Source organism: Leptinotarsa decemlineata, unplaced genomic scaffold (assembly GCF_025532065.1).
Source record: "Leptinotarsa decemlineata unplaced genomic scaffold, Ldec_3_MD MMD2_tig00026330_RagTag_RagTag, whole genome shotgun sequence".
NCBI classification, from domain to species: domain Eukaryota; kingdom Metazoa; phylum Arthropoda; class Insecta; order Coleoptera; family Chrysomelidae; genus Leptinotarsa; species Leptinotarsa decemlineata.
The window spans coordinates 3,258,616-3,273,463 of NW_027412690.1; the positions used below are offsets into that span (position 1 = coordinate 3,258,616).

At 33.8% G+C, this 14,848-nt stretch overlaps 1 protein-coding gene and 1 long non-coding RNA gene across 7 annotated transcripts in view; both read left to right on the forward strand.

Annotated features, from left to right (window-relative positions):
• The window catches only part of Vha100-1 (V-type ATPase subunit a family protein Vha100-1), a 110,009-nt gene extending 98,477 nt beyond the window's left edge, over positions 1 to 11,532 (forward strand). For all 6 annotated transcript variants that reach the window (XM_074183148.1, XM_074183146.1, XM_074183150.1 and 3 more), the window contains 6 exons: positions 2,473 to 2,825; positions 5,381 to 5,508; positions 5,568 to 5,803; positions 7,419 to 7,641; positions 10,046 to 10,217; positions 11,207 to 11,532. In XM_074183148.1, the coding sequence (XP_074039249.1) occupies positions 2,473 to 2,825; positions 5,381 to 5,508; positions 5,568 to 5,803; positions 7,419 to 7,641; positions 10,046 to 10,217; positions 11,207 to 11,312 (1,218 nt within the window). In that variant the 3' untranslated portion in view covers positions 11,313 to 11,532. The remainder of the gene's footprint in view (positions 1 to 2,472; positions 2,826 to 5,380; positions 5,509 to 5,567; positions 5,804 to 7,418; positions 7,642 to 10,045; positions 10,218 to 11,206) is intronic.
• Positions 2,836 to 4,994, forward strand: LOC141485744 (uncharacterized). The gene is made up of 2 exons (XR_012467404.1): positions 2,836 to 4,345; positions 4,451 to 4,994. It is a non-coding gene; the product is annotated as an uncharacterized lncRNA (long non-coding RNA).
• Positions 11,533 to 14,848: the final 3,316 nt, after the last annotated feature.

Genomic DNA, 14,848 nt, shown 5'->3' on the forward strand with positions numbered 1-14,848 from the left:
TTAGAGTTCAGTTATGAACCTAACAATTAATATCTTTAAGATAAACTATTGTAATTGCTCAAAAAAAATAAATAAACCTATTCATATTTATTAGTCTAGTACACCACAAAATATTAATAAAAAACAAAATGGAACATAATGAAGAAAACATATTAAAAAGACAAGAATAAAAAATAAAGACATTCAACGCTAATGATCAATTAAATTATAAAACGAAACATAACTTTGTCAAGTACATTACAGAATTGTAATAAAGTCCTAAATGTTACATCAATGTGCAAACAAACACCAGAGTTAAGTTATTATTTAAAAAATGAATAAAGGTATGCATTTTCATTAGACATATACAAACACCAGAGTAAGTTATGAACATCAAAATAAATAATAAACGACTATTCAGAAGTATTAAAATTTTTCTGAAGTCTACAACTTATTGCTGTTGAGCCATAGTTAGTCCTGTAGAATCGCAGCCCAAATGAAAAAATTTGATAACATCTCAAGGTTCTTGAGTTAACAGAAATGCAAAGCTCACCTAAAATAGCTGAACAATTGTAGTGGAAGTTCATTATTTTATGAAGGAATAGAACCATTGCAAGTTTACATCCATTCTCAAGTGATAATAAATCCTGTACAGAAAGCCTGATTTGCGGGTTAAATACTAAGTAGGGTAGGCCAAGTTTCCAAATTAGAGGATCAAAGGATTACAATGTGATGATTGTAGCTGAGTGAAATAACAATTATAAACATAATTGTCATGGAAGATAAAAAATCTAATGTCTACTGGACGTTATGAAATAGAATTCGGTAGTGAAATACCTGGTGTTTTAACTCGCATACGTGGAGTGTTCAATCCTGTTCAACGTACAATCGTACGGTTTTTTATTTTTTATGTTGCTACTGTCGTCTTGAATATACAGTGTGTTACCCCCACAATTCTAACTCTTTGCGGGACTGTTGTTAGGAAAATCGCCGACACACGTCGATTTTTTATTTCTATAATGTACATTTGAATATGAACAGTTCACCCCTAATTTCATCCCTCACTGGAGGGGAGCAACCCTTTCGAAAAATGTAAATAGCATGGGGTGATGAGTGATAGCTTATTTGATAGGGGGTTTTATTCTCTATTCAGCCGTGCAAAGAAATTCAAATTCTCTACATTAATTCAAGAGTTATGATTGTTTAAGAATAATGACAATTAACATAGTGCAATCACCGTTAGAATCAAAAATTCAGCCCTGTATGATATGGGTTTTGCTTCAGACGTTAATTGAAACGTAGATATTTGCATATATATTAACTGCACGTTTTTGTAGGTGTTTTTGGATGTTTGATTATAAATGGTCAACACAAGAAACTTCAGATGATGTGGTGCTGCAGGTTTTTCCGGATTTTCTTGCAGCTGAAAAAGCAAATGCGCCACTGGAATCGATGAAGTCGCCCCGGAGCGCCAATTAATTTTTATTGTTGTTTTTATTTTTATCGTTGTTTTAATAAAATTAATTTATGATTGGAAAAAAAAAGAAACTGATATCACGGAGAGTGCGAGTCAGTGTATTATAGCTGTTAGTTGTGCTTGCTATTCTTCTTCAAACAATGGTTGCACCACGTGCGTTAAATGAGAAATGCGAAGTGATTGTTATTTTTATTTTTGGCTGATCGCAATTATCATGAGGCTGTACGAATGTTGAATGAACGTTTTCCAGGTCGCCCTATTGATAGGCATTATTTCAAACAGTGGAAAAATTTTATGAGAACGGCAGTGTGCAAAATAAAACACGTTCTGGGCGATCAACTACAGGGGAAGATAAACAAGTGGACATTATGAGTGAGTTTGTGAATAATCCGTCCTCATCGAGTAGAACTGTTGCCTTGAATTGTGAGGTTTTACAGATGACGGTATTGAGAGTTCTAAAAAAAAATCAATTTCATCTCTACAAAATAAAAATGGTGCATGAGCTGACTGACTATGATCCAGACCGCCATCTAGAATTCGTTTCAGTGATGAGGCTAATTTTTTTTAAACGGTCATGTACATAGACAAAATGTGAGGTACTGGTCTGATGAAAATCCTCGACTTTTTCGCGAAACTCATACTCAGTTTTCCCAAAAAGTTTATGTGTGGGCAGGAATACTGTGTGACCACATTATAGGTCCGTTATTCATTGAAGAAAATCTGACTGGTGTCCTCTGTTTGGAGATGGTGGAAACAGTGATAGATCCACTGATAGTGGCAACTGTCGAAAATAATTCAGCCGAATTTGACATGAATTATTCTGCAACAATACTGTTCTTTAAAAATTAATCTAATTTTTTTTTACTCTTACTGTGGTCAAAATTGAATTTTGAGGTTCTCTGTTCAGAATTACAGAATTACATAATCTGTATCTAACCAAAATTATGAGTTTGGGGCCGTAACACCCTTCTTAACAGTTCTAAGTGTCATAATGACTCAATTCAAATATTTCACAGATATGGAACATCTTCTTTGGCGGCAGATACATTATCCTTCTGATGGGTATTTTCTCTATGTACTCTGGTTTGATTTACAACGATATTTTCGCCAAATCTTTGAACATATTCGGTTCGAGTTGGAGAATCTTCAATGTGACCAAGGAAGAATTGAAGTTGCAGCATGAGTTCACTTTGCTGCCAGAAACGACGAAAAACTTTTTAGGTTCGTCCTATCCTATAGGGCTGGATCCGGTGTGGCAACTATCGAAGAATAAGATCATATTCCAGAACTCTTTCAAAATGAAGATTTCCATTATTTTTGGCGTGATCCACATGTTGTTCGGAGTGGTGATGAGCTTATTTAACCACATGTAAGTTTTGTAATAATGTGATTCATTTGTAGATGTAATAGAGAAAATCATGAATTCGATAGTGAACCAATATCCAGAGACAAAATTGTGGTTTTTTAATGGTCAGTGCGAATTTTGAAGGTATAGAGATAACCACTTTGGTAATCACTATAGACAGTTAACAAAGAGATGATGACTAAAAATGCTGATCAATGTCTCTAAACATTTGTAAAACATTTGATACTGTCAATCATAAAATTGTAAAAAAATATTTGACTACAGAATCAGTGAAAAAAATTTAAAATGCTTTCTAAATCATTTAGAGAACAGGCCACAATTTATGCAAAATATGAGCTATAAAAGCTCTATAAAATGTATTACTTCTAGTTACCCTAATGTTTCAGGTTCAACACTGTTTTTAACTGATGACAATACAATATCAAATTTTAAATTGAAGGTACATATCAGACTTAAGCTGATGACATGATGAGGATATGGCTGTTATACACTCTTGGACAAAAATATTGCATATTGTATTTCAAGTTTTTTTTTCATGTTAATTTCCTTTCTCTTAACACATTATTTATTTTTATTGATAAATGTTCGAAGGCCAAAGTATTATACGAATAATGCTTACACATAGTCGCTAGAGCTGAATAAGTAAAATAATGGTACAAATTACAAACTTCGAATTAATATCTATTGTTTTGTTTATTGTTGTCAGAATGACATTTCGTGTACTTTATATCTTTATTTTGAGTTTTCTCAGTGAGATGCCGCATTTTTGAGCAAATTAGTTTGTATTAAAATTGTTATTTTAGTCAATGATGGATGCAGACAAGAAGATATTGCGCGGAGATTGCATATCCATCAATTGACTGTTCCTCATATTGTAAAGGGATGTAATGAGACTGGGGAGTTCAAAAGGCTGCCTGATCGAGGATCAAAAAAATGTACAAAGCCAAGAGATGACCGATATTTGAAAATTCAATCTTTGCAAAATCACACGCTTACAGCTCTGCATCTCAGAAATGATTTTCTGAGCACAAGACAAGTTAACATAAGTGTCAAAACAGTAATAAGAAGACTCGAAGAAGTTGGTTTAAATCCAAAACACCCTGCCAGAGTTCTCCCACGTCACAAATCTAGACGGTTACAATTTGCCATAGCCCACGTCAACTGGAAAAATTATTTTCACAGATGAAACAAGAATACAGTTATGGAAACCAGAATGACGTGGTCGAGTATATAGAAGATCTGGAGAACGTTTCACAGAATGTAATATTGTACAAAACGTTAGCTTTGGTGGTGGTTCCATTATGTTGTGAGGTGGCATTAGTTGGGACAGTCGCGCCGAGCTTATAGAGGTGAATTTAAAAATGAATGTTGACTGGTACACAAGCAACATCCTTGAAGAGCATGTTTCACTTTACGGCGGCTTCATTGGTTATGACAATTTCGTGCTAATGCAAGATAATGCTCTCGTGCACATGCTGCATGAACAGTCCCCCAGTATTTTGAAATTGTTGGACTTGAGGCAGGTGAGTGGATACCAAATAGTTCTGAGGCAAATGCCATAGAACATATTTGCGACATCATAAAAAAACATATACGAGCACGAAATCCAGCTCCTAACTCAATTGCAGAATTAAGAATTGCTGCACAGGAAGAATGGAATCGAATTCCAAGAAACCATCAAAGACCTTTTGCGTAGTAAGCTAAGGAGGATGCAGGCTATCGTTAAAGCTAGGGAAGGAAACACTAAGTACTGAACTGTTATTAAGTTGCCTCAAAGAACTTTTATTTTGTCGTCATTGTTGCTTGTTCTGATTAAATATTATTACCAAAAGTAGGTAGTCTATTCCATTACTTCTTCTAAATGTGTGTTATAAAGTTTCAGTATCTGTAAGTTGAATCATAATGAAGAAAAGAAAAATTAGAAAGTTCAATTTCTCTTTTCTTCATTTCAGTATCTGGATTATTTGGCAATCAATATACACTAAATACTTCAGCATGTACCATTTAGTAATGAAAACTTCTTAAAGATTCAGACCAATAGAAAAAAACATGAAATCAAGGTTTAAAATAAAATATGCAATATTTTTGTCTGTAAGTGTATATTCCTCTACTCAATTTGGTAATTCATTATATACAGTCATTCCTATGTAAAATATAGATTATTGAGCTGTGTCTTGTTTGATGATCATGTACATTTCAGTATTCCATAAATTTCACCGTAATTTTTTTTATATTCTTCATAACGGCCTTATTTTGTAATCTCCTCAATGGTTTCAAAGTTGTATTTCAAGCAGTTCACCATATACTAATGAAATACTGATTTTGAATGAACGAGTAAGAAGTAAATTAGCTTCTAAGAAATATAGTTTCTTATTTTATATAGAAACCCAATGATTGAAACAGCAATACTTGGTGTTAAATCACAAATGCTGTGGTTTCAACTTATAGTTGCCTTTCTGTGTATTATGATTCTTTGTCTTTTTTTATAATACATTGAATATACCACAATATTTTATTTTAATTTATTTCAGAGTTTTCTGATCATTCATTATTTTTAGGTATTTCAAGGACAAACTGAGTATAATCACAGAATTCCTGCCGAAACTAATATTCCTCGTTTTCCTATTTCTTTACATGGTTTTGCTAATGTTCATCAAATGGTTCATGTACTTTGCCAATATTGACGGTAAGTTGAATTCGTACCTAACGTCGCCAGTTTCATACACATTCGTAACTTGTTCACAGAGAAAGATTTAATATATGGTTCACGATGTGCACCTTCAATCCTCATCACATTCATCAACATGGTTCTGCAGAAGAAAACACCCTACGACCCGGATTGTCTTACTTCAGACATGTTTGCTGGTCAGCAGGGTATCCAGAAATTTTTGCTGATTTGTGCTATCATTTGCATACCTTGGATGTTGCTTGCCAAACCTGTGATGATCATGAGAGAACGTAGGAAGTCACAGCACTATTCAGTAAGTAAGCTAGTCATAGCAAGCGTTACAAGTAACAATAAGACTCATAATCCTGAAATAATGAGTTTTTTTCAAGAATGATTTCAAAGATGAGGCTGCAACTTCTCATTCAGAAGAATATCAGATGAAAATATTTTCAATTATTCACTGTATATTCGATCTCAGGCTGTAGGTTCAGCCGAAATGAGCTGTAGAATGCTATTATACTGTTGCCCTTTCATAATCTCTCTCCTATATCAGACATATATTCATGTCGAAATCGTCAACACGTACACATTTCCTATGCTTTGGAAAAAGTCTTCGTAATTCCTCTTATGGAAAATATGTCCCCTGAGCAATTCTTCTCAGATTTGAGACCTATAGGTATTCTTACTTATTTGTCTAAACTTTTCGAAAAAACATTGATAAACAGATACGAGATTAACTGAATAATTATTAGTTACTACTCACATGTCCATCCAGATTCCGATAATTGAAAGTATGTGATATTTTTTCTGTGAACTTTGAACATTGTCTGAATATTACAGTCTAATGGGTGTTTTTGTTATCTGCTTGATAGTTGCTAAATCAATGAATAAACATTGTTTATGATATATTTATTATTGATATAGTTAATAAAAATTCATTGACTTGAATTATATTTTTTGAGCCTTTTCATTTGCTTTTAATAACGTTTGTTAGAAAAATAGCTCAAAATGTTAATAAATCAATTCGACCAGTGGTGTCAGAAGAACAATTTAATAATGAACTACTCGAAAACTGTTGCTATTCAATTCCACATATCGACTACGGGAAGAGCCATCGGTGAAAACCTGGATATAAACAGTTCATCATTTCAAAGTAGCTCCAATTTTTTGGGTACAATCGTCGACGAAAACCTCAAATGGGATAAATGCATTAGGTCACTATATTCCACCTTGAATAAGCACTTCTTTGGTCTGAGAAATTTAAAGAGCTGCTTAAATGAAAAAGGTCTCATGGGCGTTTCTAATGCATTTGTATATTCTTCTATTAGTCATAATATTATAGTTTATGGTCCCGCTACTGGCAGCAGCAGAGTCTTCGTAGCACAGAAAACAATCATAAGATTGATATTCCACTTGGGTTTTTGAGAATCTTTCAGAGAATATTAACATTCACGAGTATCTATTTGATTTTATTCAAACCCATCAAAGAAACCAATTCAGATTGAAAATTGTCAATTACCCGACTTATAAAAATCCCCAAAATATGCTGCGGCAAAAATTTTCAACATACTACATGTTGACTTGAAGAATCAGCCAAACCTGTTCAAAATTGAAATGTTATCTGTCATCTAGGGCATTTTATAGTATTTCAGAATTCATTTCGGACTGTCAATGAACAGTGTAAGTTTTTCATTGTTTCATTATTTTAAAATTGTTCTGTTTTTGACTTATCAATCTAATATAAATTGGTGTATTATCAATAAATGAATATTTATCTATCTATCTGTTAATTGTTCTGATAAGATGGAACAGTCACAAAGTTCATAATCCAAACTTTCTTCTCAGAAAATAAAATAAGACTGTTACTAATTCAAAAAACACACTTTAATATGAGATTTCCACTTTCATAAATTTGTTTCCTCCAATAGGTCTCCCATCAACAAATGCAGTCTGCTACTGAAAATGGGGACGCGGAACAACCTATGCACAATAACACAGCTCAGCCGCCTGTTGCTCATGGGGGTCATGAAGAAGAGCCCCTCAGCGAGATATTCATCCACCAGGGCATTCACACTATCGAGTATGTCCTTGGATCCGTCTCTCACACAGCATCCTATCTTCGGTTGTGGGCTTTGTCATTGGCTCATTCTCGTTAGTATTATATTATTTTTCAAAATGGTATCTTGTTTAGTGATATTATTGATCAATAACGTGATATTTCCCAGGTGTATCCGAGGTTGATTCCTTTCTTTTCAATATACCAAATTATATTTTTCACTCGCGTTTGGCAAAAGTTGGCATTAACAGGCATTAACCTTAGAAATCGATAGACAAATAATTTCAAAATGAAGATGAGAAATAAATATCAGTTAAACAAGGATACTGATACTTCAGGACGTACAGATTCTACCAATAATTCAAGAAAAGTTTGACTAGGCTGGTAAGAGAACAAGCAAATGTCCGATATCTAATCTCATTATAAATGGGAACACGTCAGGACCACTTTGGGTTTAGGTATCGAAGCAAGGTAGATCACTTTGACCACCGTCTTAATTATGTCTGTCGCAGTTTTAGGCGAGACGTCAGGCCTAAAAATCCGCAGATCACAGCGGATCAAGCGGAAAACAGCAAATAATCACACCGTCTGTGATAGACCATGTATATAACTTGTGGAAATTCATCTTTGGATTCAACTAATGTTGAATTTTGAACATGTATTTATCAGAAACGAAAACATATATATCAAATTTGTTATTCAAGTAACTCTTCATTGTGTTTGAAGGTGATTGATAATGTTTCATGATGAATTTCATTAGTTCCATTGGACTTCCATTGTCTGATATTATATAAAATGATTTGGAATCCCTGAAAGAACTAATAAAAAAGAAGAATTAAAAAAGAGAATAGCTGAAAATAACAATTATATTGAGCAAAAAAAAACTGAAATGAAATAATAGTGAAATAAAATACAAGTAAAAATAGAACAATTGAACAAAAAATTAAATGTTTAGAGATTCCAAGCCAAGTGATGGAAGGTCTTACGCCTTCCTGAAACACATCAACAGCGTAAGACCTTCCATCACTTTCACAATGGAAAAGGAAGTCGACATTGAATAGCCATTCTTAGACTTATTGGTGAAGAGGACCGACACTAAGTGGGAAACATCTGTATACCGAAAACCCACTCTCACGGGACAGTATCTGAACCACGAATCCTACCACCATCAATTGAATAAAAGAGGAATCATCAAGACTATCAGACCGTGCTTTCAAGCTCTGTAATACGAAAGATGGTCTCGAGAAGGAACTAGATATCATCAAAAATGATCTTAAATGTAATGACTACTTCAAAAGAGATGGTGGAACAGACTTTGGCTAAAAGACAGCAGGAGCCTCGCAAGGAAGAGAAGCTGTCACAACCAGTGCTTGCACTTTCTGCATCAGAGGATTATCGGAAAGGATATGAAGAATTGGTTCCAAGTACAACATCAGAACCTGCTTCAGATCCGGAAACACTATCCGTAGCAGCCTCTCGAAAACCAGGGCACCAAACGCGGACTGCGATTCCAAAAATTTCATTTACTGGATACCCTGTCAGTGCGGAAAATCCTTTATCGGTAAATCAAGAGGTCATTGAATGTTTGCATTGCCGAGCACAAGAAACACACACAGCGAGGAGAAACCAGCAAATCAGGAATAGCAGAGCCATCAACATAACATCGAGTAGTCCCAAGGTGAGATGATACATAGGGAGGAACATTGGTTTAGGAGGAAATTCAAAGAAGCCGCATCCATGTTGTCCAACAATATATTCAGCCAAGCTAGCGTATAGGTACGCAACATTTGGAAACTCATAATCAAGCGAAAAATAACCCAACTCCCGCCAAACGGTCATCCCCCACTAAACCGGTGAAGCGGAAAAAGGAAAGCAGAAATAAGTGAAAGTACTCAAATGACCCATAAATAGTCATCTCTCGAAGGAATTACTCCAGTCATCACCCGAAGACGATTGTGGATACTAACAATCGAAACGTCGTGAAATAACTTGACTTGGAATCTCAACTTTTCATTTTTAATTTTTTGTTCAATTGTTCTATTTTTACTCGTATTTTATTTCACTGTTATTTCATTTCAGGTTTGTTTTTTTTTGCTTAATATAATTGTTATCTTCAGCTATTCTCGTTTTCAATAATTCTTTCAGGGATTTCAAATTATTTTATATAATATCAGACAATCGAAGTCCGAACTAATGAAATTCAACACTTCATTGTGTTACACTGTTACTTGAATAAATTATGGACTTTCATCAAGTATCGGCCAGTTCTATCACATATATTAAATGCGTTTTATTGTTTCCCAATCCATGTTTTCATCTGTTATCTGTTGTATATTCAGTTTTTGAGTTTAGTCTATTCAAAATTATTTCTATAATAGAGAGAATTGTGTATATTTGGGTAGTATCAGTGAGTTGAGAGAAGTTTTTGTGGGGTCCGTGAACCGGTATTTTCCGTATTTTATATATAAATGAGTTCATTTTAATTTCTGTCCTTTTCAGAATTGTCTGAGGTTTTATGGATGATGGTGATGAACAAAGGTTTAAAAGTTGACGACTGGTTAGGAGGTATAGCCATATACATCATTTTTGCTGTTTGGTCTGTACTCACAGTCTCCATTCTGGTTCTCATGGAGGGACTGTCGGCCTTTTTGCATACTTTGCGTTTACACTGGTAAGACATGATAAAAAAGTCACGTGAACATCTCATCAAGAATCAGTTTTCAAACTCGAAAACAATATGTGGTAATAATCATAATTGTAAAAGTGATGATGCAGTTTCACAAAGTTTGGTTTTGGCCCCAATTTTATATTTATGAACAATATTGAACTAATGTTGAAGTAAATATAAATTAGTCCAGTAAGTTGTAAGTCATAAATATTTTAGGCCTTAATAACAAGAATCAAATTTTGAAAGTGCATATACAGTGGATGTAAATAACACTTTCATCAATTATTTTGTGAAAACATGTTTTATGATTCATTTTTTATGTTCAATATCTGTCAATTTCAATATTCCAGACAGAGCCATTACCAATTTGAGATTAAAATTCATAATCATGATAATATAAAATTTACCTGCAACTTTTTAGTTGCAAAAACAACTATTTGTATAGTATATGTGAATTGAAACGGCAAAAACTTTTCAATGAGCAACATGGTAAGAATATAAACTGTCAAATGATAGTAATATGTCATCAGTTCATTTGAAAATCTACGAGATTACCGACGACTTACATTTGTATAGATATCTCTCATCGATGTACCGAGTGCAACTTATCGAAAAACAAAGCTCTCTTTGATTAAAAGCAAAAGTTGACTGCTTCGTTTTTATTTTTTACTTGTAGAAGAAAAAGATGCTATATGAAAGTATGTGTTTTATCGCAGACCCAACTGTAGTTATTAATTTTCAATGAACATGTTTGTTAACTTTCCTATACCAACATATGTTCTGTCTGGAAGTCATTGAATTTTTAGATTGATAATTATAAATGAAATATATAACAGTTTACAATTCATTATAAATCATTTCATTCATAATTAAAACACGATATTTCAGAAATTACATCCAAGCAGTCCAAAAAACAGAAACAGGAAAACACTGCATCTTGTATAGTGGCGTAGTTTTTTGGGAACCTTGAAATAAACTTAATTTTTTTACAGGGTGGAATTCCAGAGCAAGTTCTACATGGGTGCTGGCTACGGATTCCAGCCATTTTCATTCGAAATAATCCTCGATTCGGCCTCTCAGTCCAAGGAAGAAAATTAAGAGGTGTGATTGCCAACTGTTTATTGTTCTCATTCTTGCTAACCCCTAGAAGGGTCCCTCAATATGTACTTAACTGTGAACTTGATTGAAGAAAAATATTTATGCATGCGTAGTTCAAAATAGATGTATTGACATTTTCATTTTTTATGTAATTTAGGAATAAATCATTTTTGCCCTGAAGGTGTTCCATGTAAGCGCTTCAATAAATATGTAACTGTGATTTCATGTTTTATTTCATTTGTGTTCCTGTTTGAAGTGTATTGAATTCAAGAATTTAGTTATGTTTTCAATTATGGACAAACCTGATTCAATTGAACAAATTTGTTTATCCAAGGATGATTTGTATGTGAAGCTAGTCTTGACATGAGTTTTGATAGGATCGGCAATTCTTTGAGTGAAACATATATATGTCACTGTAAGTTGGAACCATACGGAAAACTCTATTATTAATTTTAGCAAATAAGTTATTCTTCAGTAAAAGTTCTGCAAAGGCTTAAACTTGAAAAGCAACCATCGGTTATCAAATTACTTCAGTGTATACGAGTTTTATAAAAGAATACGAATTTTGCTCAAGAGTAAAGCACCTTTACTCAACTGTAATTATTATACAAACATCAAGAAACGAAAAGGTTATAATGATTATATCAATCTCAAGAGATCAATGATCATTATTAGTATATATTAAAGAAGAAATTAATACAAATTATGAAACAACAAAAATTAATTGGTGCTCCGGGGCGACTTCATTGATTCTATTGGCGCATTTGCTTTTTCAGCTGCAGAAAAACCTGCACTACCACATCATTATTGTAATTAACAAAATTAAATTTGAATTTAGAGGTGGTAGTGCTCTTAACTCATGATTGAAAAGTTGTAAGTTTGATCCCTACCTTGACAAGATATTTTTCTCGAGAGACTTTATCTAGTTGCAGTTGAGATGATTCTGAAACGTTAAATGGTTGGTAGACTGAATAGTCGGTCATGAGACTATATAGGTAGCTCGGGGAGTTATTAACATTGCCTACCCAGAACTCTAGGCCAATGATGAAAGCAGTAAAATTGGTTCTAGATGTTAATTTCACTTGTATATACCACTTTTTTATATTGCCAGCAACTTGTATGTATTTTCTATTCGTGACCTGCCGTAAATGTATAAATATACATAAAATGGTTAAAAAACTACTACTACTACTACATTTGAGTTATTACCTGAAATATCTCTCGAATAGTGGAAGATATCGAAACTAAGCAAGAGACAATAATGTTTGAACACAAAAAACAATTATTATTTTTAGAAAAACTAGCCATTGTCGTCATAATGAAAATTCGGGAGTGTTGAATAAATGGTTGAGGCCGGAAAAAAAGTAACTGCCTATGGGAAACTCAATTATTTTTCATATTCACTTCACGGAAATTGAAAACAGAAAGTTGTGTGCAAATTTACAACTTGATAGCTTTAAAAATATAAAGAGCTAAAAATGAAATTTCAGAAATAGTACATTTTCAATGACCTGTTATAAAAGAAGCCTTTCAGGATTTGGATTTATAAGTTTTCTCCTCAGAATCATCCCAAAAATTATCTCCTCAAATATTTACATGACATTCAGGAACACCTCATATGTGTATGAAACATTTTTTGGAGGTCAATCTTGGTGTGTCAACAATTTGGTATATTTTCAATTATTTATGAGAAAAATCATATTTTCATCAGAGTATTCAGTGAATCAATTACTTTGTTTTGCCATAAAATTGTGAAATTGCGGCACATTCAAAACTATTACAATCACAAATGTAGGTATATCATCTTCATTATGGTGTATTTCCATCAAACGGGCAAAACCACAACAAAACAGCAACTGTGTCGATTTTGACAAAACAAAAACTTGAGTTGTCAAAATAAGAAACATTCTGTGTCGCAGGCTGTTTTTGTCAATAATGAAATGTCCCGTCGCGTCAGTAGGCGGAAAAATCAAAATGTTTCGGTGTTTTGTCGGTGTTTTTATAAAATGAATTCGCTATGTGGAAACTGTAGGTGACACTATTAATTTATATAAAGTGTTAAATCTGTGGTGGGCATCAATTTCGATTATCGGCACTAGGCAGGATATTTTTATTGATTTTTTGTTCATTTCAAGCAAGGATGAGATTTAATTTTCTTTTGTAGAACATTAGGAAAAAGGCAATGAACAGTTGAAAAATGCAGCAATTTAATTGCTGTTTTTATAGTGGAAACGATAGAAAACAGTTCACAAGAAAACAGGCAAAAACCCAAGAAAACAGACTAGTTTTTTGTCTGTTTGGTGGAAGTCGAGTTTGTTTTTGAAGTTAAAACAAGTTTTTTGTTTTTGAAAACGATTCTAGTCACAAGCGAGTTCGTTTGGGTTTGACAACCCAAGTTTTTTATGTCGAAATCGACAGTTTCTGTTTTGTTGTGTTTTTGTCTGTTCGGTGGAAATCCGCCATAATAGTGTGATGCAAGTATACAAGTTCAAAACTGATTATAGAATGATAAAAAAATAAATTATTTGTTTGAAAGTGATTGACAATGTTTCATGATGAATTTCACTAGTTCGGACTTCCATTGTCTACTATATAAAATGATTTGAAATCCCTGAAACAACTAAAAAAGAAGAATTGAAAATGAGTAGCTGAAAATAACCATTATATTAACCAAAATAAACCTGAAATGAAATAATAGTGAAATAAAATACAAGTAAAAATAGAACAATTGAATAAATAAAAATAAAGAAATGAAAAAAGAAAATAAAAATAAAAAAGTGGAAAGATTCCAAGTCACGTTAGTTCACGACGTTTCGATTGTTAGTATCTACAATCGTCTTCGGGTGATGACTGAAATGATTCCTCCGAGAGATGACTATTTATAGGTCGTTCGAGTACTTTCACTTATCCCCGCTTTCCATTTTCCGCTTCACTGGTTCCGTGGGAAATGACCGTTTTGGCGGGAGTTGGCCATTTTTCGCTTGATGATGGGTTTCCATATGTTGCGTATTTCTACGCTGGCTTGGCTGAATACGTTGTTGGACAACATGTATGCGGCTTCCTTGAATTTTCTCCTAAACCAATGTTCCTCTCTGTGCAAGATCTCAGCTTGGGACCACTCGATATTGTGTTGATGGGTCCAAACATGCTCTGCTATTCCTGATTTGCTGGTTTCTCCTCGCTGTGTGTGTTTCTTGTGCTCGGCAATGCGAACATTCAATGGCCTCTTAGTTTTACCGATAAAGGATTTTCCGCACTCACAGGGTATCCAGTAAATGAAATTCTTGGAATCGCAGTCCGCGTTTGGTGGCCTGGTTTTCGTGAGGCTGCTACGGATACTGTTACCGGATCTGAAGCAGGTTCTGATGTTGTACTTGGAACCAATTCTTCTTATTCTCTCCGATAATCCTCTGATGTAGCGAAGTGCAAGCACTGGTTGTGACGGCTTCTCTTCCTTGCGAGGCTCCTGCTGTCTTCTAGCCAAAGTCTTTTCACCCATCGCTTTGGAGTAGCCATTCCGTTGAAGATCATTTTTG